The 26,147-nt window shown below is 42.1% G+C and overlaps 1 protein-coding gene and 2 long non-coding RNA genes across 4 annotated transcripts; 1 reads left to right on the plus strand and 2 right to left on the minus strand.

The window, feature by feature from the left end:
- Positions 1 to 378: 378 nt before the first annotated feature.
- LOC118503151 lies at positions 379 to 1,432 on the minus strand. Its single transcript, XR_004905148.1, has 2 exons — positions 828 to 1,432; positions 379 to 733 (listed from the first exon to the last, which is right to left on the minus strand). It is a non-coding gene; the product is annotated as an uncharacterized LOC118503151 (long non-coding RNA).
- A 171-nt stretch (positions 1,433 to 1,603) lies between these two features.
- On the plus strand, positions 1,604 to 4,316 carry LOC118503149. 2 transcript variants are annotated; one of them, XR_004905147.1, is made up of 3 exons: positions 1,604 to 1,859; positions 3,416 to 3,858; positions 3,930 to 4,316. It is a non-coding gene; the product is annotated as an uncharacterized LOC118503149 (long non-coding RNA). The 2 variants fall into 2 exon arrangements; XR_004905146.1 differs by having other exon boundaries at positions 3,416 to 4,316.
- A 19,216-nt stretch (positions 4,317 to 23,532) lies between these two features.
- LOC118507601 lies at positions 23,533 to 25,608 on the minus strand. Its single transcript, XM_036046273.1, has 2 exons — positions 25,305 to 25,608; positions 23,533 to 25,237 (listed from the first exon to the last, which is right to left on the minus strand). Exons 1-2 carry the CDS (start codon positions 25,606 to 25,608, stop codon positions 25,122 to 25,124), a joined length of 420 nt encoding a protein of 139 aa, XP_035902166.1. The 3' UTR covers positions 23,533 to 25,121.
- Positions 25,609 to 26,147: the final 539 nt, after the last annotated feature.

The raw sequence follows: 26,147 nt of genomic DNA on the forward strand, positions 1-26,147 counted from the left end.
GTAAATAAAATAATATGCTTTTATCACAGATATCTGGCTTATAGTTTTTTTGCCTTTTAGTTCTGCAGCGCCATGGTGAACGTTGGGAGGTGTTGGCACGGAAGACGGAGCGGGAAAAGGTTCACGACAACTATGCGGTGAGGAGGATATCAACGGATTGTGCATTTACAGTTATCGGGTGAGCCTACGCTGAACCTCGTGGAAGAACCTGGCGATGGATATCGCAGAATGCATATCGTATGCTGGGATCGCGCGTGGTCTTGCCCACTGACTCTGCTCAATCACGGGTTCACAATCGGTCATTACGTTACCGGCGGCTTGCCAGCAACCAACATTGGGTGGTATCCTTCCGATCGGTGCTCCCTCCCTTCCTACAGCTTTCCATTAACACAAATTTGTTTGCTTTTATTTAAGATCAATTTTGCATCTTTTAGTCTCCCGACAACAAGTTGGAGTTGCTTCTAGCACGGCTGATGATGGTGCTGTTGCTGAAGAGGAATGTTGTGTTGCCTGGTTGCACTGGACAGGATGGTTCACACAGTGTAGTCGATCTGCTGTTGGTGTCGATTGTATACCGTTTCAGATGTATGAAGAGGAGTGAGGAGCTTCCTTACTACAAAGTTCTTTATATAAGGTGAAAAAGTGTACAAGAGCCAATCATTTGGTGTTTGTACTCGATGATCCCTTCGAGCCGGAGGCCCATCCCGGCCGCTCAGTGTGATAGTGTGAGGTGCTAGAAATACAAGATGTAAATATAAAATGGTTACTTTACATGTTAATACAGAAGAGGTGATTATAAAGGTTATAGAATTACGGCTTTTACTTACCAATAAAAACATGAACGAGCGAAATGCATCACGTACATATTGCGCAGCTGAACCAGGCAAAGAAATGCTCCAGTGTCGTCCCCATTTTTGTCCGGAACATGGTCGTCGTGAAGGTTAATGTAGTAACGGTATTTGAAGGCATATCCTGCATCCGCAGCAAGGATCCGCAGCATCCTTTCTTATTGACGAAATCATTGCCTGCTCAAATTGCTCAAAACAAATCGCCCGACTTGAATCCTAATAAAATTTTCCGCAACATTTATTGGCGGAGAAGAGATTTGGATCAACAATCACACAGTGAATAGAACGAAGACGATCGGCTTCGTCAACCTCTCCCACTCTTCTAATCAAATCACGCATGAACTCTTACCCCTTCTCCATGAGCAGCCAGACCAAAAATCAGCGATCAAAGATACAGGGCTCGCCTATTCACTTTGCGATGCGAACGGCATATTTCGTACAAAGTGTTTCAATTTGTTATATACATTTTTTCGACAAAACCTACCGTCTTGACAATAAAATCATATCGAAAACTATGTAAAAGAGATCGATGAACTTAAAACACTTTGGGATTGAATGAAAATACTCAAACGAACTGTAAAAACAATAATGACGGTATAATATATACCGTTCGTATCGTAAAGTAACGAGACAAACCCTGTACGAGTGCACACATGCCCATACACATATTCACCCAAACAAGGTGAATCTATAGGCGTAAGCGAGATGGGTATAATAATAAAAGGAGAGCAAAATGTAAACATTTAGGTCATCATGAACCAAACTCGAGTATGTGACAAATCATCCATGAGTGCGAACGGAAGAGGTGTATAAATAGAAAGAGAGGGGGATATTTATCCTCGAAAATTTCCCCTTGGGTTGGTTCTGCCTGGGCAGTTATGTCACTGTAGCAGTGTCGAGCTGTCATCCGGTGCGCGTGGCGCTCTGTGCAAAGTGCGCTCCGTTTTTATTTGGTTAAAAAAGGGCGTAAAATTGTGCTTGATTGTGTGATAGATATTGTGCACAATGCAGGTAAAATGGCAAGTTTTACTGTACAAAAGTGAAAACGACTCCAAAATCGGTGAAATAATGTGAACAAAAGAGGCACATGGTTCCAGCACATAAGTGCGGTAAGCAGACTCAGATGGACACAGTTTTCCCTGTGATAATGAACCGATCGGAGCGCGGTTTTGTGTTTGTGTTTGTTTGTGTGGGGAGCAGTGCCGGGTGTTAGTTTTTGTGGCCAATTTGCATGGATCGGTCCGGAAGCGGTCCTTTCCGGTGTGGTAGTGTGCAATCAATTGATCGAACCCAAAAAACCCGCAGTGAAATACGTCTTAGGTAGGCTAATTAAGTGAAAAAACGGAGATGGCAGAAGTGTGACAGCACCACTTGGCGGATATACCGCGTTTAATGCAAAAGTTTAAATAACTGCCCCATTCATGGATCGAATTGAGTGTGGTTTGAATTGTAGTGATGTGAACCGAGTGTGCAATCCGTTTCTGTCGGAAAACGGTGGATATTCGAAAATTTGTGGTAATTTTTAGTGTGTTGTTTCCGGCTTCCGAACTCAGACACAAGAAAAATCGGATTCCCATCCGACAAAAATCGCCAGTACCCAAGCGACAAAAAATAAAACTGCTCGAATTGCAAAAACTTTTCTGGTAAAATTGGAAGTGTGTTCGGAATTGCTGTTGGTGGCTGGGAGGGTTTGCTGGGACATGTTGGAGGTGCTCGACAACTGCTCGAATAGACTGGACTGGTGACTGGAGCCAAAAGTGCCAGGTATATTTTGGTATAAGGTTTTTCGTCACAGCGTCTAAATGAGTGGAGTGAGTTCGCGAAAAGTGCTCCTTTTTTTTCGAGCGTTGCTTGAATTAATGAAAGCGTTTGCGAGTGCTGCTTTGTTATTTGAAATGTTCGGTAGCTTAAAAAACTGCTCAAACTATTTGGTGCAAATAGTGCATGATATATACTTTGAAGTGTGTGTTTACTGCAAAGTGAGTTGAGAGAAGGTGTCGTAAAAAGCCTGTTTTGACACATGGAAAGAAGTAGAAGACCAGCACCTGTTGGACGTTTACTTGACCGCATCGAATCAGCTGGTTATATGTGTTGTTTAATATTCTCGAAGCAATAACATCATTATATGTTCAATATCGTTCGGAAAGCTTAGATCAAGTGAAGAAATCAGGATATTGTAGTGTGTCAGTGCTATCTGAGGTGATTCTGTATGATATTCATTAATGTTTGAGGTGGTAACGATTCAGCGCCTATACGGACACGGCAGCTTTGACTGTATCGGCGTCACCGGTCGGCGGAGCCGGTTTGCATCCCCGAACTATTGGTTGATCCGAGATATAGGGTCGTTCCACTTTTTTGCCGATCTGCAAGCAAAACTTCTTCAAGAGCACAGCAGATCGAGCTTCATCAATGTATGCTAGAGATCGCTTGCTTGACCAACAAAGAATGCTTGACCGCAGCTTGTATACATTTCAGTCAAGTAAACGTAAATTTTTTTTTCAAAATGTCCGACCGAGAAATCGGTATTCCGACACCGTCTCTCAACTCACTTTGGTTTACTGGTTCAGAGTGCCTCTAAGAGTAAAATGAAGTGTGCGATAAGTGCTCGATTTTTTAGCACTGCTGGAATGACACAAATTATCGGTAAGTGCGTGTATTGTTGTTTGCGATGCTAGGTAGGGCTAGAGTAACTGCTGGAAACTACTCGAATTTGCTGAGGGTGTTTGGTAGTGAGCGTGAAGGTAACAGGTGTGCTAGGAAGGTGCTAAAACTAATCGTATTGCGGTCAGTGCTAAACCGCTGCATTTCAGGATTACGACGGACATCTGCATTTAAACGCTAATTGGGAGGTCGGACGGGTCGCTGTATGTAAGTATAGTGGTAATCGTTTTATGTTTTCGCCTTGCTGCTGTTTGTCACACATCGAATTCAAAGCAAAAGTTTTATTATTCAAGCAGAACACGCAATGTGAACCCCATTTTCCGTTTGGTTCCTTTTTTGCTGGTTAAAGGTAATGATAATTAGTAAATTGCACATTTTTTCCAATTGCAATGTATCTAACAATGTATCTACTAATTTAAGATGGATGCGAAGAACTGGACGGTAATAGTAACGAACAAATACAGTCAACGATGGCAAAGGAGATGTTGCGGAAGCGTATAACAGGCCTGGGCATCCAGATGGATGTGACGAATGAGAGAATGGACAAACTCATCGCAATGTCGCAGCAAGGGGAGAAGAGCCAGGTCGTTTCTAATACTAGCCCACCTTAGCCACCTGAGCCCACCTCTGAGACAACATCGCTGCTGTAAATTATAATCAAAGTGCGGGCGACGCCCTCAATCTAATGATAGGGCTAAGCCTTTTAGTGTATGTATCTGTATGTTTAGTGTGTGTAGTGTATCTCCATTGAGGTAATGATAGATACGTTTTGCCAACATCTGAAAATAAATTTTGCAGAAAAAGTTAGATCGATCCGTTAAAAATTGACACCATAACCTCAGTTTTACGATTTTAAAACATCTAGTGGTCTTATTCTATTTTCCGACACTGTATCTTAATATGTATATACAGCGTTGTGCAGGTCATTTTTATATGTCAACAGCATTTTTCGTTTCTATGAGGGACTTCTTCACCAACCAATGGCTAGTAAAGAATCGTCACTATGAATTTCTGATTTGCCAAGTTTAAATACCGCCGAATGATGTTCTGGGACGTCATGTGCAACGGGTTTCAATAGTTCATAGTTTTTTCACCGGGTTCTGGAGTACGTAGATTCAGAACATATCATCATGAAGTATTGTGTTAAATTTCCTATAATCATCCACTAAACGCCATTTAGCTCCGAATTGTTTCAAAATATTTATTCGTATCAGCCCTTTTACATCATGTGGCAGAACGTAGTATATGTGAAGGTTAGTTGGTAAGCAGCCACGGGACGAGATGGTCGAGTAAATAGAAGATCTCTACAGATCGGTCCACTTTTTCTACACATATCCAGGGACTTAGAAGCCATGTAGGCTGAAGCGAAGGGAAACATAGAAGATTCTCAGCGGAAAAATGAGGAATATTTTAGCAAGAAGCAGAGGCCTTCATGTCATTATAAGGAAGGTGACTTAGTCGCCGTGTGATATGTTGATACAACTGATAGCGGTAACAAGAAGCTAAATCTTAAGTTCAGGGGACCGTACCTTGCCTCATGATAGATACGTGCTACCCGAAGTAGAAGGATGTCAACTCACTCAGTTACCCTTCGATGGGGTTATGGAAGCTAATAAGTTAAGATGTTGGGCTGAGCCCACCGGATAGTAAATTGAGGGCAATTTATGTTCAGGATAGCCGAGTTGTAACGTCCGGATGAATGTTACCCATTGTCTACGTACGAATAGGCCTTTGCCAAGCAAATGACAACAAAACCGACAACCGCCGACTGGCTCAAGGTGCGGACTGGCCTGGGCAAGGCGAACTGTCAGTGAGAATAAAGCCATTCTTTCGTGCGTTCTCTTCCAGTTCGGACCCAACAGAAACCTTCCGTCGCCGAAAAATACACCATAATTCCTTCCAAAAACCTTCCGAAAGCCTTCCGTGGATGTGAATCCGTTGTGACAACCGTCCGCCATCCGGTTATTACAATAGTGAACTTTTGTTTATTTACATTCGATGAACATGGTTCCGTTTAATTTTTCGTGGAAATTTCGTTAACGAATATATTTACCAAAACAATTACGAAAACAGGGGGAACAGATAACTTGGGAAATGGTGCTCTGTCAAATCGACAAAAATTCACCTACTAAATACATACACCTTGTTCTAAATACATACACCTTGGTTGTGCCTGGGCAGTTATGTCACTGTAGAAGTGTCGAGCTGTCATTCGGTGCGCGTGGCATTAGTGCCAAGTGCGCTCCGTTTTCATTTGGTTTAAAAAGGCCGTAAAATTGTGCTTGATCCACCAGATATTGTGCACAATGGAGGTAAAATGGCAAGTTTTATTGTACAAAAGTGAAAATGGGACTGTGGGATTCTGAGCATGAATGTAGTGGTGTGAGTGTGGAACGGCAATGGTTGAGAGGCCGGCAGTTTTGGTTGAACGCTGAATAAAGGAGGCTGTGTTGCGCGAACTGGTAAACGGCATGTATAATGCATTATTGGGAGGGTTGCGATATCACATAAGGAATTACTAAGCCGGGTTAAGCCCAAGGCCAGCGGCAAGTTTTTCTTTTCCTAATATAAATCAGATAAGAAATTAAGGAAACAACCGAGCCTGAGCCGGGGTCAGCCCACGGCCAGCGCAGTGGTGTCGTTTTCATTTAAATAAGAGGAGAACTGAGCCGGGTTTGGCCCATGGCAAGCATTGGAAACAAGGAAAATATATGAAAGTTGAGTCGGGTTCGGCCCATGACCAAATCAAAAGAAGAAAGAGGTGTAAATAAATAGTAGAAGAAACATAAATAGAAGAAATACATAGGTGTGGGAGCTGTGCCGGGCTCGGCCCATGGCCAGTGTGAAAGTATAAATAAAAAGGAAACAAATATTGATAAAGTGTAGTGCACAAATTTTTTATTGAAGGATAAAACACTATCTTGGTTGCTCTCGCACTCGCCATAAATATAGCGCTCTCTGCAACGCAAACTTATGGTCACTGTTACGAACGCGACGAATTGAACTAAATTTAACGGCATACAGGAAATAGATGAAATACTTTAAATAACTAAATATCTTTCGTTTAGGATAAATTCTCATCGGCAAATATTATTTTCGAAAAAACCTAAACTCAAAGAAAGACCTCGTAACAAAAGGAAAAATGAAATTATGATAAACAATGAAAACGTGTCAGGACATGTCATAAAACAACTCGAAATTATCCAGATATCAGAAAATCCTAAATAAACTCAGGCCATGTGATAAGACAAGAGTAAAGAACAAAGACCGGAAAAGATTATTGCAAGAGCCTAACACATACATTATCGCTGCGCATTTAGTTTCGCAAAAAGGGACCAACGCGAAGATCAAGGTACGATCGTATTATCCGTAGTGCAGTGACGGAAAGATCACCCGCGAATAGAGTAAACCACGCTCAGGCAAAAAATAAACATACGCGCTAGCACTATGAATTAAGCCTATCAAAATATGCATAGGACGATGCGCGATGCATTACCCAGATCCATAAAAAAAAGGATCGCCCACGCGATCTCACGGTCCAGAACCAAAAACAGATAAGAAAACGTCGCTTGAAGGTTCAAGATACGCCCAACGCTATAGGTTTATGTTACTTCAGGTAAAAAGAGGTGCTATCTCTTTTAAACTTTTCCTTTCATTCTAACAACCTAATTTACGGGATTATTTTAGTATGTAAGACAGGGTTTATTGAGAATAAAATCGACTTGTAATCAAAACCTAAACGAAGAAGCTTGTGTTTCATTGTCAGGGTTTCCATACAGAATCGGGAAAATTTCACCTTTGTCTTCCCTCCGGAAATTGGTCCCGCACTTTGGTGCCTCCCCACTCCGTCGGAAGAATTAGGCGAAATCAAGCCAAGCAAGAACCACGGTTAGATACTTCTCCTGGTTATCCAGGAAAAAAGGCTAATCGTCTGATCGAGCTAGGGCATTCCCGTTGTCCACGCCGAGTTAGTGAAGTGCGAGTCCGCCGCTAAAAACTTCTCTTGGTTATCCAGGAAAAAAGGTTAGCCGCCCGATTCAAGCAACTCTGACAAGGCCAGGAATCTGCGCGGAGATTTCCCGAATCGAACACACCTTCTCTTGGTCGACTCGAAATAACAATTGGTGGCTCCAGAGAGGAGTTGTTAATATCCGCGCGCGTTAACAACTCACAGTACGAATTCCGAAAAAACGTTCAGACATCAGCGTCAAATGAGAGCTCCGGCCAACCGCGAAAATCGAAGTGAAGATCCGGCCCACGACCAACAACCCAGGGAAGCTGTCGAAGAAGTAGCGCTACAAGCAAACGCCATAGAAGAAGCGGACAACCACTGGCAGGAAGACCTCTGGGACGAACCAGCCCCAGAGCCTATCGTGTTTCAACAGCGTTGGCGTGCCGATTGGGCAGAAGACGTACCAGCCCCGATACCGGCTGACTGGTTTAACGACTGCTGGGACCGGGACGAGGTAGCGCTAAACGAAGTGCAAGTAAATCCGCCGCCAACGTATAGGGAGATACACCTGGAGATCGTGGAACGCTACGAAGTAATCCTAGGAGATTAAAGTCTGAGCCACGAATAAGACCAGGTGGACAGCCGAAGGTTCTCTAACGACAACGAACCTGTGGAGGACTTCGCGGATGAGCTGGCGACAACAATAAGAGAGCTCTTAGAGGTCGGCAGAACAATACCGGACACGCTGATAGAGCAATTCTTTGAATCGGTAAGTAGGTACTCGGACGGAGTGCTTACGCGGAATGGTTTGTGTGCGGAATTAATGAAAATAGAACGCGAACTAATTGAAAAATAAATTAGAATCGAAAAGTGAAGGTTGGACAATTGGTGATCAAGTGAAAAAAATCCGAAATAACCCGAAAGAAACTTTAAATGTTTAGCGAAGACGTCTATGCTTACGAAAGATATCGTGTTTAACAATCAGTACGTGGACAACCGCGGAATAATAAGTTAACCGAGTGAATGACGTTTCGATCGTTTTAAAGTGCTCGCGTTTAAATAATTGAGGACATAAACACCAGTGCATGAAAGAAACTTATCAGCAATACGCACGTGGGAAAAAGTTCTTGTAAGGCGTATCTTAACGGAGTAAGTCAGTTGACTATCGGTGCAGATGGTTTTTTAGTACGACTCCGGAGTGAAGTATCAGCGAGATCGAGACCACATTGAACTACCGGGCACGTCAAGGAAAGGTAACACCGAAAACGGTAAGTCGAACTTTCTTATTTTATAGCTCAGAGTAGGAATTTTAAAGATCCGCCGACATGCCTTATAAATTTACCACGAACATTTCCGGCAGTTGCCGATTGTGCGTGGCGGAAGACACTTCCGAAGAAAGCATGATTTCATGCTATGAATGTGATAGATGGTTTCATTTAACATGTGCCAAACTATCACGTAAACCAAAGCCGGAAGAATGTTGGCTTTGCGTAAAATGTCATAAAATTGCGTATGAACTTAATATATTGCCCAAAGAATCTGCTAGTAAGGATACAGAGGCCATGTTCTCACGACTATTGCTTGGTCAACAAGAACAATCAAAGGAACAGTTACAAGAATTTTTAAAAGCAGTTACAACTATTGCGAGCGACAAACAAGGATCGCCGCACATAGAAACGCTATTGAAAAGACAATCGCTTATGCAGTTGCCGAGATTTGGAGGGGATCCTGTAGAATGGCCAAATTTTAAACAAACATTTGATGATACTAATGAGGAGGGAAGATTCTCTAATTTAGAGAATTTAAACCGCCTTAAACAGGCCTTATATGGACCAGCCCTCAAAAGCGTTCAACAACTAATGATGGATGATTTGGCAATCAATGAAAAGAAATCATTGTATGATCAAGAGGAGGTAGAGTTTTTAGGGTTCACAATCGACGGAAGGGGAATACTCCCCGCAAGGCAGAAAATATCAGACATTTTGAAATTTGAGAGGCCAAAAGACGTTTCAGAGGTGAGGAGTTATAATGCCAGGCCCACTTTTCCCCGAGAGGGCCCTCTCGTAATGAGAGGTCCTTGCCCCTATACATGTACAGTAAAGACGAACACGGTGACATGAAATTTTTAGTTTTGCAAACGACCGACGGATCCCCTCTCCCTAAAAACCCTTTGGTTATTGGCAAATCCCTTGCCTCCCTTGCTGGTCAATTTTCCGAGCCCGGAAAACCGATCGACAACGGTGAAAAACTCCTTATTAAAACCTGTAACTCCAAACAATTCCGATCGCTCCAATCCCTTACTAAAGTTATCGACGGAACCCCAGTGACAGTGACTCCCCATACCAACCTCAATAGTGTCTAATGTGTGATCTATTCCCCCGACCTAAAAGGCCTCAGTGACGACGAAATTTTAAAAGAACTCAAGGACCAGCAAGTGATTTTTGTGCGTAGATTCACGCAAAAGGTGAACGGAGACATCGTGAATACTCACATTTTCCTGCTTCGTATAAACGCCACCTCGATACCATCTACCATCCGTCTCGGTGTCCGGCAAGTTTCCACCCGCCCGTATTACCCGAAACTCATGATGTGCTACCACTGCACTCATTACGGCCACACCAAAATGAGTTACAAAGTAGCACAATCCTGCACCAACTGCGGTACGCCTGCCCACGGAGACTGCATCTTCGATCCCTTGTGCATTAACTGCGCTTCAGAGAAGAAGAAGCAATCATCAAATACAAGGTAGATCACAACTGTTCGAATGGTAAAGCACGTAGATTTGTCTCTTCACCCGTAATTCCTTCCTCTATCTAACAAATTCTAGAGTACAAAGCACAACAAAGCAAGAGTAAGTCAAACTTTCAAAATTTCAAAAGGTGGTGAAAATGAAATCATTGCTTCGTCTAAGATGCGACTGAGTGTATCGGAGGATACCTTCGAAGAAAGCATGCTATGAATGAGACAGATGGGGTCAATTGATATATGACAAACTGACACGAAACCCAAAACCAGAAGAATGCTGGCCTTTACTAAAGGCTCACAAGGAAAGGCCACTTCAGGGAATGTTACTTCAATACAAGGAATGTGGTTTGTACACAAGGTAGGAAAACCGATCCCGTTAAGAATCAGACCTGTGGAAGTAAGAAACAAAGAGAGGGTACGTTATGAAGGATGTAAGAACAGTTATTAATCTCAGGTTGCCAATCCAATCATTGTACTACACGGAATTAAGCAATAAATGCTCCCAAAAGAATGATTTACCTGCACAGGGCTATAGAAGCACTTCGAATAGGAATTACACAATCTCCTATTAAAGTGAATAACCCATGTGTTTGGCAAGTCAGGACTTCAACTGCAATTGGAGAGTTTTCTCTTGTAAAACTGGGAGATCTTTTAAAATGAATTCTAAAAGTAGAGCATGTACGTACTAAGAACGAAAGAAAGAAAGGTAAAGCACACAAAAAACGATTATGCGACCAAATTGGAAGTACAACGTTTCACACTGAAGCATAAGCTCCAAGTGTATCTACGGCCTATGCCGTGTATAAGTAAACTTATTAGCGATCAGCTGTCCTGTCGGCCGAATGTTGACTACGCTGCTTCGACTCCAGCTTGGTTATTAATCCGGTTGATTGTGCGTTTATCTTCGACGACTCTGATGCATTAGGTCAGTGTCGAGCTGCTCTCCGGTAACGCGAGCTTGCAGCCGAGACATGTCAAGTTTGCATGACTCGGGCAGTTTCTGTGCCGCACCATTCCGCCGCGAAAAGCGCACCTGCAACAATCAAAAACACAGATAGAATCAGTGGAAGCATTGGCAGCGAGAATGAAGCTGAAAAGATGACTACAAAAAGTCCTGAACTATCTTTACTTTAAGGAAGGATAGGAGTATAATCATCAAGCAAAATGAGACTCCAAATATGATCAGAACAATCTGATTCAGGAGGGAGACATAATAGGCCACATATAAGACTGAAAACAGCAAATGAGGGCCATGTGTCTTAAACATGTTAGGGAAAATTGAAATCTGTTTGGCGATCGGAGTCCCTCAGCATAAAACTCCAATGTTGGTCCTCGGTGCGATAAGACAAGAAAAATGTAAAGTATAACACTATCAAACGTCAATATACCTTGCGCTTTTTGTGTTTGTCGTCTTCTTCAATCGACTTGAACGTCTGAGGACGCTTGACGGATAACGGTTCTTTAGGCTCTTTCCCTAGTTGCTTGAGATCTTTAGGCTCTTTTGGGATTTGATTTACAACTTCGTGGGCTGTGTCTAACGTAGTTTTCAATTATTTTCACTTCATGGTCGGTAATACCCATCTCATCCGGTTCCACTTCTGTTGCGTGTCTCGTGCGATCACTGCTTAGCCTCAGATTGCGGCTATCTTCCCCTTGTCTGCGGCTTCGTTGCACCGTTGCTCACTTATCACTTTACTCGTCATCACACACTTTACTCGATAGCACATTTTCTATCACTTTTCCGCACACGAACGCTCAACTTAGATCAGTTGGACATCCAAGTTTTCAAAATGCACCAAACTTTAAACACTCTCCAAACGTTGCACAAATCTCACAACAGCCGTTGCCAAGTCTCCATCTCACGTTTTTCCACGCATCACAACTCCTCACATGTATTATCGTTTTGTCGCATCCCGTTTTTATGCACTCACTGCGATGCTCGTCCTGTGTAATGCACCAACTCGTCGTTGAATAAATATCGCGATCGACGGGATTTTTTTCCTTGTTCCCATAACAACCGACGATGTTGTTGAAAGCTCTTTGTGGGAGTTCATAACGACGACAACTTCAGATCTTGCTTGATGAAACGTTAAGAGCGAATTGACTGTCCATAATGTGTGCGACCATTATTTATACCGGTGAGGAGTTGGGCATTTTACAAAGGCTAGTTTCTTTTTTCGTACCTGCTTCAGGTTATGCTTTTCTTAAAAGTGTTTTTTATTTATTTAATTACCCTGTTCGATGGTGTTGGGTTTTTTGAGGCCAAATTGTTTTGGAGGTAATTACAATACCCTTAAAAGTGTTTTTTATTTATTTAATTACCCTGTTCGATGATGTTGGGTTTTTTGAGGCCAAATTGTTTTGGAGGTAATTACAATACCCACATCGGTTACCTGTAGCCAAATCATACGTATTCCGTAAGAGCCGTAAGACGTACCCTACATCCTACCTGACAACACAACTGGAGCAACAGGGATGATTTCTTGCAGGGGGGGGAGGGGTTGATGATTTCTTGCAGCAACAGGGTAGCGGCGTTACCTGAATCCGGTGTATGGTGCAAGTACATCTTGTCAATACATGTATCTCCAGCCCATCTTAAAGCTTTTTTTTTGATTATTATTTAAGGCTGGAATGGAAAAGCATACCAACCATAAAATTAATCGGTCGCGAAACGTATTTCCGCCTTTTCCAGTTCCGGGCTTAAAATGTGATACTATAAGCACTCTTAATGTCGACAAAATTCAACTCCAACAATCGGCCGCTTGACAGCCGACCGTGTCTGTACGCTGCCGTGTGCACGCTCTGAAGATGTTCTCATATTAGCCGTTGATATTGCACCTACTTACCCGTGCGCTGAAAGGACGTGTACAATATCAACTGCAACTAAGAGAATATCATCAGAGGACATCACAATAAAAGGTATTTGATGTTTCTGTCATCTGAAGCCGTTTCCATATCAACTAGCTTTGTTTGCCATTCCATCTAAGAAGCCTGCCTTAAAAATGGATGCTATTGCCTTATCAACTGAAAACCCCTGTATTGTGATGTCCACAGATGATATTATCATAGTAGCCGTTGATTGTGCGCATCGGGAATAATCCGAATCCAAACTTACGCATCGGGAATAATCGAAACATTGGCAAACAAGACGATAATAATTTATCGACCTGTAAGTTAGAAGCGAAAAGATGTTTCCAACGTAATAAACGTTGTACGTACATTGGAAATTAATTTTCAGCATCCAAATCGATTAACTTAGGTGATACATTATAGCTGCATACACCAAGTAAATGGCAGCGTGTGATTGATGTTGCTGCAAGAGGTAATAATTATTCTTCGGTGTAAGAGATATGTTTTTTTAAATGTACTTTTTTCCCACTCTCCAGAAAAAACTGAAGAATGCACCACATGCAAGGATGAAATCGAAGTAGCATTTCTGTTGAGAATGAAGTAGCATTTTTTAAGAGATACGATTAGTCATAAGTTAGATTTAGTTGTAAGAAGTACAGCTCGTCAAACAGAGGTTACCGGACAGTAAGTGTCAGTAACTCGTCCCAATGACGGTCTTCTCCCTAGAGCGAGTTTTGAACTAAACAATGCGTTGAAAACAGAAGAGGAGCTTAAAAGATTTGAGGAGCAGCTAGCAACAGATCCAATCCACAAAGCGAAAATAGTGCGTTATTTGCAAGGGCATATAAGTCGTGCGGATGGACCGAATCGTCTATATGCTTTGAAGGATTCATAGTGAAGTAAACCATTGCTCTCTAACATTTGTTGGACGGGTAACAGCAACACAGAAAACTCAAAAATAGCAATGAACCCATTTGAAGAAGTATTAAAAATGTTACAATTTGTTGGCGCCAATAGAAATCAAACACCAACACCCCAATACACGTGGCTTCTTTTTTAAAAAGGAAACATAAAAACGATACAACTCGTTTTAGTATTTCGCCATGCAAAGATACTAGCACACTTGAATAAAAAAATAGCTTAATATTAACAAATAAAACAATTAACAAGGCATTTCAGGTAGATGGGTGGTTGTTGTCCATTTCTATTGGGTGTGTGTATGTGTGTGTGTTAATAACGCGGAAAGTGAAGTAGAAGAATTCGTTTTAGATAGTAATAATGTTCCGGAGGAAAGCTATTCCAACAGCAGTGTTGATGAGGAAGCTTCTTCTTATGACTGTGAGATGTCAATCCTGGACGGACTTAAAACATGGGCTGGTGAAACAAATCAAAGTCATGACACGATCAATAAGCTCTTACGTCTATTACGCTCACACGTAACAAGTGTGCTTCCACAAGATGCTAGAACTTTGCTAAAAACACCACCACACACAGCTGCAACCGACATTTTTTCAGTGTCAGGTAGACAAATGTAGTATTACGGCGTATCCAGTAGTCTACAGCATTATTATAAGTGAGCAAACTAGATGAGTTGTAATAATTTTCTGTTCATATTTTCTCACGATTTTATTTCTTTCTAAGAAACTTACGCCCGTAGAAGTTGAGGCCAAATACACCTGTACTAATAGTAGCAGTCTATTGTGGACAAACTAAGCCCCATTCCGCAGATGAGTTTCAATCAGGCCAGTTTGTAGATGAGCTAAATGAATTGCAAGAGTCTGGTGTTCTGTTAAACGAAACGAACATTGGTATAAAATACGAGAGTTTATAATTATTTATAAACTGGTTATAAACAGGTGTTATTTCACCCGCACGATCTTTCATTAAAGGTAAGGTGAAAAACACATTTGTTGTTGTTGAAGCTCACAGCATTTTTTATATAATAATAGGAGTCGTCTCATTTAACGCTGTAGAAGGCTGTCTCAAATGCGTAGCTCAGGCAAAAAAGCTCCCACAACAAATCGTATATGTTATGTTGGTTCAACGTCTAGAACTGATAGATATTTCAAAGCAAATGTTTATCCAAATCATGCCAAATGGTCGACACCTTTGACTAGCTTAAAGAACTTTGATATTGTTAAGAGCGTTGTGATGTCAGAGCCGTTACATTTGCTTAAAGGTATTATGCTTAAACTTTTGACTGGCTGGCATCGAGGAAATTTTGGAAAGCAAGTAAAGTGAAGCCGAGAAAATGTAATGAATGATATCTAACGTTTTAATTGCATCTAGGCTTCCATCGGAACTACATCCAAAATGCCGCGGGCTAAAGGTTATTGCATATCAGAAAGCAACTGAATTTAAAACTTTCTTGTGTTACGTCGGTGCTCCGTTGCTTAAATAAATATCTATCAGATGAGGCTTGCAAGCACGTATAAAAGTGTTCGTGATTCGCCTTTTCATTCGTGAAACGTGTATGAAGTGTTGTCCCGCCGAAGGTTCAGATTCAACTGTGTATTCTTGGTCAATTACAATTCAGTTCTTATTCCGTACTATGGTTCGCTTATAATTACTAGTTCACCTAACTTACTAATCCTTCATGCAAGTTTTAGCTTTCATGCAATTTGATATTTCATGCAAATCCTAACAGAAACGTTGTTCAGGAAGTAGACGTATTTATGGTGGATGTCTCTATTGATGGACTACCACTCTTTAAAAGTTCCCGGAAGCAGCTTTGGCCAATTCAAAACAGAATTGTTTAACATTTAAAGCACTCAGCAATGGTTGTTGGAACGTTTGGAGGATCGAAAAAAACCGGGTAAGCTTGGAGTAATTTTAAGACCTCTAGTTGAGGAAATAAATGATCTTCAGCGAAGAGGATTAAAGTTTAGAGATAAGCAGATCTTCTTTTCACTTCGTGCCTTTATTGCCGAATCGCCTATGCGGGCCGCTTTGAAAGGTATGTTTATTTTAATACTAATTTTAAATAATTTTAATCAAAATATCAAAATATATAGCAGAACCACGTACGGATGCTGGGTCAAGGCAGAGACTAGATCCACTGCACCATAAAGAATGGCGTACACCACTAGAGGACTTCGATCGCTTTGATATGGTCGAAGGTTTTCCTGTATCAGATAGGCTCCACTTAGCGGATGAGGGTGTAACCCAAAAAGTTTTAGTTGAGCTTGCAACCAATTTGTTTGAGCGTTTTGTTCACGTGTATCCTAGACAGAAGGAAGCAGTATCTACATACATGGCAGAAATACGGCTTCCTTTTGAGATACATCGAAGAATACGTTCCCTTAACGAATTGCCGTTGTGGAAAGCTGCCGAGTATCTGATTTCTGTTTGCAAGATGGAGCTTTCAATCGTTTTTTATTCTATTTTTGTGCACTGACATTTTTTTCATCAGTAGATTGGCCGCTAGCCAAAATAATGCTGGACAAATTCGTCAGACACTGCGAAATATTGTGGTCGCTCAAATTTGATCAGCAATGTGCATAATATCCAGCATATTGTAGAAGATGTTTTTAAGTTAGGACCACTGGGTACGTTTTCTGCCTACGAATTCGAAAATAATTTGAGGTTCGTGAAACAATGCGTAAAATCGGGGACCAAGACCGTTGAACAGCTAGCTGGCCGACTGATTGAGCGCGGTCACATCATCAAAGCCTGTAACGATCGTGTGCAATCCTATCCACAACTAAAAACAAACGGTGGATTTTTTATTAGCTTTTTCAAAACAGGTGGTTTTTGACTAAAAAGAGGAATATTGTTTAGTTGATAGAGGTAAAAAAATCTAATGATAGTTTGTTTGTCATAAAAGGTGATCTTTAAGAGTCTTGTGAGGAACTATTTCATGCCGTGTCCGACAACGACAATATGTTAGCAGACATACAGCTTTCGTCAATCGATATTAACATATTTAAAGTTAAATGTAACGTTCCCACAAGTAGGGTTGAAGTGCCACATAGGTCGGTTAAATGTAAGCTTGTTCCTGTATTCATACCATCTCGATCTTTATTGCAACTTCCTGTTAGCGTATCTCCACAAACTGATTCGAAAGCGTTATTCCCTTTGCTACACACATTCCAGAACTGATACTGTTAATTTAATAAATTATCTGTTTGTTCACATCATCGTTTTGTTTTCATCATGATATTAGCGTTTCTTTTGTGATATAACTACGTGCTAAAACTAAATACCAAATAGCATATGGTAAGCGCCAAGGAAATTTTGTAAGCCTACGACTCACTGAATATATAAATAAAAAGAAAACTGAAACTTCACACTAGAATCTAAATCATTTTATTACTTTCTTGCGGTTGTGCGCTTTTTTATTACACTTTTTGTTATGCCCCTTGACACATTTGCGCTTTTCGAGTTTTTAAGTTTCAGTTTAATGAAACGCTCAACATCGTGCTTCGAGACAACACCTATTCTTTTTAGTACGGTTAGTATTTTACTATAAGCAAGAAATGCTACCTTTTTTGCTCCGTCTCGTGCTCGTCCTGTCCAACTACTATCGACTAAAAGTTTCCGGGCAAACAAAGTGTAGAACGCTTTATGCATCCTCTGCATTTTGTCCGTTGCATCTATTTTACTTTCCAGCCAGGTCACCAAAGCATCTTCATTGGACTGGACGGACAAACACGCCTCCAATCTGTCCAATTGATCCCTGCTAGACACGTTTTCAAAAAATTCAGGTCGTTATATGCAAACTACTAGTTCGTGGTTTTCTTTGCTGTTGTCAGAAACCACTCACACTAGCTCATTCAAATTTACCGCTACGGCAGCAACAACCTTGGAATTTAGTGCCTTTGCACAAGACGCGCCTCTGATGCATTTTTTAAGAGTCGCAACTCCTCCAATATCTTTGCATTATTGGCAGCATCCATTTCCTAAAACAAAGACCAATAGTATGAAACAATCATTTTTAAAGATAGATCTTGAAAATAGTAACTTACTTTTGTTCATATTACATTTCTTTTGATGTATTGCCTGAAGATTTATATTTATTTCTGGACACTTAATGGCATACCTTCGCAAGTTGAAATGAAAACATACTTGATTTTACAAGACTGTGCATAGCACCAAGTGCTCGGTTGTGACGGAAGATGGATGGTTGTTGTCCATTTCTATTGCGTGGGTGTGTGTGTATGTGTTGTAGGCTTTTTGGTCCGGTTCTATTGTTGTGGCTCTGGTTTCGATGGAGTTCGTTAAATCGTTAAATATTTTCATCGTTTCACTGAAAATTATTTTATCTTCCTATTTCATTTCTTAAAAATTGTAGATATATGTAAGAAAGAGATAGTTCTAAGTTTTATTTATTCTTTATTGGAATGTACGCTGTGTCTTGACCCGATGGATAATTAGGAGCGACTACCTTTTTGGCTCGATGTCCTGCTTATTTATACTCCCTAGCGTCACTCACCTTCTTCGTGAGCGTTGTGGTCCCTATTCACAGGCACTCATTCCCACACGGCCTTTCCTGATGTTACTCAATGTGAATGAGACCAATCCTTTAACATGTCTCCTGCCGTGGTCGTTCGACATGGTCCCTCTTCTCCCTCATCTAATTTACGAACTTCATACCGGTCGTTTGGCAACACTTTTTGAACGATATACGGTCCCAAAAATCTTCTTTTCACCTTTCTACCTGTCCCAAACTGGGTAAAGGGAAGTGCTACCACATCTCCAACTTCGTATTTTTTAGCTTTCTTGCGGCGAAGATTGTAATACTTTCTATTTTCCAACTGAATCCTACCAATGCTGTCTCGCGCATTCAGACGCAATTCCTCCCGACCTTCATCAAACACCGTTTGCATTTCTTCTCTTAATATCTGTGCAAGAATAACATCGTCCTTTGTTTTCATTTTCACTCCAATAAATAACTCAAAAGGAGTCATTCCAATCGCCTTTTGCCAGCTATTGTTTATGGTGGTTTGAACTTTATCGACATGCTTAAACCACTCATCTGGTTTTTCTACTGACAATTTCGTTAGAACTGGAATTATTATCCCATGTATCCTTTCCACTTGTCCGTTTCCCCGCGGAACTCCTGTTACAATTTTATGCAATTCGATATTATTTTCCGCACAATACTTTTCAAATGCACCAGACGTGAACGCCGTACCTCTATCGCATATAATTCTTCGCGGATGCCCGAACGTATTCGCTACTATTTGCATTCTTCTTATCGCTTCTTCTGCTGTTGTGGATTTCACCGGGAATAACCAAACAAATTTGGTGAACGCATCGACAATTGTGAAAATGTAATTATACATTTTTCTAGTCGACGGCATGGGCCCCAAAAAATCTACATGAAACGTATCCAGAGGAACACATCCTTTTGGGATTGGGTGGAGTACCCCTTCACATTTACCTCGCTTTCTTTCCCCTACTATGCATCTCACGCATGATGCAATACATTCTTCTATCTTCCCATCCACATTAGGAATAAAGTAATCAGATCTTATGCGTTCTTTTGTCTTTTTCACCCCGAAATGCCCCTGTTCATGCGCACTTCTAACGATCTCACCTTGCATGCTGGACGGTACGTACAATCTTTCTGCTCCCATGCTGCCCTTGTAGAGAACACCGCCCATCATCGTGAATTCGTCGAAATTTCCGTCCTGCTCGATTCGACGTATTATCTCAGATGTCGGCGGATCAGCACGCTGCGCAGCCGCTATTCGCGCACATACAGCTGATGTTATCGTCATCACATTTGCTCGGGATAAGGCATCAACGTGTCGCATCCTGTCCGCCGATCGATGCTCCACTTCATACTCGAATTCAGCCAACACGTTCAGCCATCTACTGGTTCGGGCACTCGGATTTTTCTTTGCCACGGATTGCGTGAAGGCGACGCAATCTGTCACTAACTTGAACCGTTGTCCCAGCAGATAACACCGAAACTTTTTCACTGACTCGACAACAGCCAGCGATTCCAAATCAAAAGAATGGTAATTCTTTTCTGCTTGATTCGTCAGCCGGCTATAATAGTAGCAGGGATGGAACTTCCCATCGTCTTCCGCACGCTGCATTAAAATGCCAGCCAACGCTTCCTTACTTGCGTCAGTGTGAACCTCCGTTTCAAGTCCTGATTTGAAAATCCGTAGCACTGGGTACTGACTCAAAACCGTTTTAATATGAATAAACGCTTGTCGCACTTCATCGTTCACTTCAAATTTCTCCTGCTTCCGTAATAACATTGACATCGGACGCATTATTTCAGCAAAATTAGCCACAAACTTCCGGAAATAACTAGCCAATCCATAAAATCGTTGCATTTGTTTCACAGTACACGGTAACGGAAAACCCTTCACTTTTTCTACCTTTAACGGCGACGGTTCTATACGTCCTTCATATATCGTGTATCCTAGATACTCGATACGCCTTTGCAAAAACGAACACTTTTTCCAATTAAATCGTAATCCTGCTTTTTCCGCCACTTTCAACAAACGTTTCAACAATTCCATACCTTGCTGTTCGTCCTTTGATGGAATTATTATATCGTCTACAAATGTTAACACTATTCCATCATTAATCAACTCACGCAATACCGAATTTATGAACCTGTTAAACGCACTACCACTAAGGCACAATCCAAACGGCGCACGACAAAACTCATACTGTCCTTCTTGCGTCACAAAGGATGTATACTTACGACTTTCTTCAGCAATCGGCACGTGAAAGTACGAATTTTTTAAGTCCAATGTCGAATAAACACGAGCACTTTCCAACTGGTCAATTTGATCTTCTACTACCGGCATAGGAAACGAGTCACGAATGATTTTCTTGTTTATTTCTCGATAGTCCACGCACACTCTCCGCGTTCCATCTTTTTTCGGCACAACGACGATCGCACTAGCATAAGGACTATTTGATGAACGCACAACACCATCACACAACCACTCTTCCACTTGCGCTTTTACCGCCGTTCGTTCCAATGGTGCAAGACGCCTTGGGTACGCGCGCACTGGGACGTTGTCGTATAATCGAATGTGCAATTCGCTGTCACTACAAGAGCTATTTGCTGGCACGTAATCCCGAATCATTTTCGCAATATCGTCTTTGTATTTAACTGGTGCGTCGACTTCTTGTGATTCCACATTGATGTTGAAAATCCAGTTCTCCGGCATCACTTTCACTCTTGAGCCAAAACTTATATCACCGTTCAAAATGCAGTACGGCACCTTCTGCAGAAAATCCATGCCAACAATCATTGGTTGACGAATTGTGTCCGCTGTTACCACTAAAACCGAGATGGGGTAATCCTGTTCTTCGATTGTGATCGTTGTTTCGATTTCCCCACACACGCTACTGTACACGCCTCCGATTCCACGAATCACTCGACACGATGGTTTCATCGTCTTTTCACCAATAAAATCTTGCCTGACCAACGACACTTCACTGCCAGTGTCCACGAGAGCCTCACACTCCTTAGTTCCAAGGAGCACTTTTTTCGTCAACACCTTTGTGTGTTCCACCACATTTACATTTCCCGATGTTCTTTCTTCTCTGCCGTTTCGTGGCACACAGTTACGGGCAATATGCCCCGCCTCGCCACACTTAAAACACGTAAGCCTGCGTCCTGCTTTAGCGCACTTATTAGACTCGTGTCCAAAGCCACCGCAACTGTAACACTTTCTTCTACAGCTTGGCTCGACGACGTTCCGAGAAGTTTTTTCCCGTCTCTCTTGGTCTTTCTTTTCGGCCCGCTCGAGGAACAATAGTTCTTCCTTTAGTTCCATGATCGTTCTTGCCCTATACAAAGTGGCTCTGGTTCGAGCCTCTGCTGTTATGCCATCGGCAATATATTCCACGAGACTGCTCTCGTCAATCTCCACATTGCTCGCTATGCGTTGCATTTCGTACAGGTACTCTAATACCGATTCACTGCGCTTCTTGTGCCGAGTAACGAGTCGCCGGTGCACATCGCTAGCGCGGATGATATGCCCGAACTCCTTCACTAATGCCGCACGCAAAACCGCATATGACGCAACATCCTTAAGCGTTGATAGGAAACTCCGGGCCACGCCGACCATTTTTCGACGCGTCATTATGAACTTTTGTTCATCCGTCCACCTTGCCATGGTGGCAACGCCTTCGAACTCCTTAAACCACATTTTGATGTCGCGATGTACATCTTCGCCGTATGGTTCGATCGAGTCCTCCACATCACGAAACGAATATGGTTGCATGTAGGCCACACTTGCTGGTTCGGATTTCGGTGCATTTCCTGAAACCGACCCCTCCGCATCATGAAACCCACTCACACCCGTAACGTCGTTATCATGAGCGTGCATGTCAACCTGTTCGTTCGCTTGCGCTTCCACTAAGCGCATGGCTAAATCCTCCTTTGTGCCAGTAGTTGGCAATCCGGCCATTTCACACTTTCGTACCAAACCAGTACGTGTGAATTCTTCAACCAGTTGTTCCATGGTTTTTCACCGTCTTCTGCACACAGCACAATGTTGTTGTTCGCACACAGCACAATCCTTGTCACAGTCGGCTCCCCACACAGAACGCAACTCGATGCACAGTATAAAATCCTTTTTCGGTTACACACACACAGCGCACAAGTCGCTTCGCACACACAGTGCAACACTTCTTTGCACACACAGTGCAGCTTGCGCACACAGCACAATAGTATTTCGCACACACAGTACAACTCGCGCACACAGCACAATACTCATTCGCACACACAGTGCAACTAGCGCACGCAGCACAATAGTTACTTAAGAACTGTACTCCTTCCCGGACGAGCCCCCATGTAAGAAAGAGATAGTTCTAAGTTTTATTTATTCTTTATTGGAATGTACGCTGTGTCTTGACCCGATGGATAATTAGGAGCGACTACCTTTTTGGCTCGATGTCCTGCTTATTTATACTCCCTAGCGTCACTCACCTTCTTCGTGAGCGTTGTGGTCCCTATTCACAGGCACTCATTCCCACATATATTTTATCTCTCTGAAACACATGCAATACACACAAAAGTAATATAATTCTAACTGTTAAAAATAAATAATTGTTTTTTATCCTTACTAAATCTGGTTGTGTAATCCTTTACAAACATATCATATAAACTGGTGGTTGATACTGATGTTACTAATACTGCGAGAGCTAACTAACCATCTTATTTTTTTACAAATACTATCTATTATATTCACCACGATGATATGCAATCACTCAGTTCCTCATATTATTTTTCTTTTATTGTTTATGAATTTCCGCGTGTTTCGTCTTCGCCCAAGTTATCTGTTCCCCCTTTTTTCGTAAATGTTTTGGTAAGTACATTCGTTAAAAAAATTTCGTCAAAAAGATTTACGAAATTCCAAATTATTTCGAGGATAATTTGTTTTTGTTTTGATTCTGTTTGTTACATTTTGAATAAACCCTGCTCATAAAATGAACCGGAACCATGTTCATCGAATGTAAATAAACAAAAGTTCAATATTCTCGAAAAATCTATGTTTCGTTAAATTTTTAGAGGATAGCCATGCAAAAAGTGAACAAATTTTCGAGGATGAGTTTTTGTCAATGTTTGTCGTGTCTCATAATGTGTTTTCGAAAGTTCCTCTATTTTTGTATTCGCTTTTCTCTCTCGATTTTGCTTTGTTTCTCTACATGTCCGTAGACTTTTCGCGTTGTGTGGTGGTATGTTTGTGTGTAACAACGGCACTTTTTCGCTTCAAGAATGGAGGGGGCGGGCGTCGATTGTGATGTGTTGTGTATCAGCTGTGATCTGTGCGTGTGAAACTTTTTCGTTGGGCTGAAACGGTTGAGTAAGAGTAAGATTAGAAACAGAATGCCGTGTGCATGTATACCACAGCCTGAAGACTGAACCACCAGAGTTGCGCAGAACAGGAATGAAGTACACGTAATATAGCTGTTTACAGTTATAGTCGAATCGCTCACCGTTTGCTTCGACTCAATAGCTGCCTGCTTCGATTTGCATGACATTACCATCGAATGAGCGACACTTTGGTCGAATCACATGCCGTTACCATGGAATCACGTGCCGGTATCCATGGACTTGTGTATGTCAGCACATTTCAAATACGCTGTTTTCTCGAGCGAATAGTTTTTTCTTGACGCCATAACGCACGGATAATTTTACCTACGAGGGCTGACAATGAAGTAAGGATTCCAATTTTTTTTTCATAGAAAATAACATTTATTTACAAAAAGCGATACACCGTTCGAAAGGCCAAGGTCTTGGCTACTTTTCTACATAATCGCCATTTTTGTCCAACACCTTGCGCATCCGCACGATGAACTTGTCTATGCCGGCAGAATACCACTCTCAGTCCGCCTCGCGCAGCCAAGTGTTGACCTCTTTCTGAACCTCCGCGTCTCTTTCAAACTTCTTCCCTCCGAGATGTTTTTTCAGGACGGGGAACATGTGGTAGTCACTTGGGGTCACGTCGGGACTATAGGGAGGGTGATCGATGATGTCAAAGACAAATTTCTTGAGCAGGTTTTTGAGCATTTCTGCCTCCACTGCTTGAACAATCGCATCCGAGACCGACAGCATCATTAAAGTTTCAAACATAAAACATAATTTTTCATTTTCCACAGTGGTTTTTGCTTACTACTTTTTGTTGGGTATGTTCAATTTAAATGGATGCTCCTGGATGCGAACTATCGGCTACCGCACAAGAATGGGTCTCCTACCGACACGTGCTATGATCGGGAAGACATTCGATCGTACTTTCTCCCTCGAAGAACATGGAAGGGAGCATGTGTCCATCCTATTAATTAAATTGCATTGGAGTGTTTGGTGTGAAAACATTCCTCATCGCATTTCTTCTAATGACTCCTATTGTGATAAAATATAAATATAAACATATTCCCCCGATCCTGTTCGTATATGATCATCGCAAGAGGACATCATATTCCAGCCAGCACCACGTGGGGGTAGGATTCGGAGTTCCAAAATAGCAGATTTATCACATGCACGATAAATCCGCTGTTTGGCATTCGCTAGCCACCTTGAGAAAGGATAACTGATTAAAACTGCATTTGCAGCTAAATGATAAATGTAGGAAAATGACTTACTCAAACTCTTGAACATCCTTGATGGCGCGCAGAATGTTTATGAAGCTGTTGGATCCCGATCGCTTCAGTTGGTACTCCCTCAAATAGTGAATCAACGATCCTCGATGTGTGCCTTTTAACAAAAATAAAAAAAGAGACGAGTTCAGAAACATAAAAGATTCTGTCAAGAACATAGCTACCTTTCGATCGGAGAAATGGCTTTATCCAGCGCCATAAATTCTCGATGCTCTGGGTGTGTACAAACGGGTCGTTCGGGTGTACAAAGTTTTCACTATGGTTGACCATAGCGTGAGTGTAGCCGTTGTTTTCCAACCCGTTGTAGGCTCGCCATCCGTCCGTCAGGATTGTAGACCCCGGTGCCACATACCGCATGATAATGCTGTGCAGTGTGGTAGCATCTCGTTTCTGCATCAGCTCGAGGAATACGTCGCGCGTCTCCCGACAGATACCACCGATCAGCCACACCTGGTTGTTATCTGCCATCCTTCCGCGATTGTACTTCCGCTTGGTGACAACAGACGCGTCGATCTCCACAGTAAGTCCGCTACCACCAATCGTTGAATGCCGTTGCTCGATGTACTCGGAGCTGATGCCACGGAGCACCTCTTACCACCGGAGCACTGCCGCTTTTCCAGCACGACACTCCGCACCAGCAACTGTTCTCGTGCTGTTCCGGGACCATTCGTATGTCAGCTCTAGCAACTGCGGGAGCGACAGCCTGGAGTTTTTAAAAATGCTGTTGGTCCGCACAGTGCACTCCGATCCGGTGCAGGCCGACGTTGGTTTGCAAATCCATTTGCATTCATTGGCTCGGTGCGTCAGCTTTAGCTTCATTGCCCGTTTACAATTTTCGCAAGATTGCGTCGGCGGAAGTAATTCAGCTTCCTGCAACAACCGAACCAACCGCTGCACGTACAACGTGATTTTTTTGAAGTCCGTTAGACTTTTAATGCTGGCGAAAACGTCCATTTTTTGCTGCTCTTGAAGTTCGTGTTGCTCTGTCGATGATGGATAAATTATGG

Source organism: Anopheles stephensi, chromosome 2, assembly GCF_013141755.1.
Source record: "Anopheles stephensi strain Indian chromosome 2, UCI_ANSTEP_V1.0, whole genome shotgun sequence".
In the NCBI taxonomy this organism is placed as follows: domain Eukaryota; kingdom Metazoa; phylum Arthropoda; class Insecta; order Diptera; family Culicidae; genus Anopheles; species Anopheles stephensi.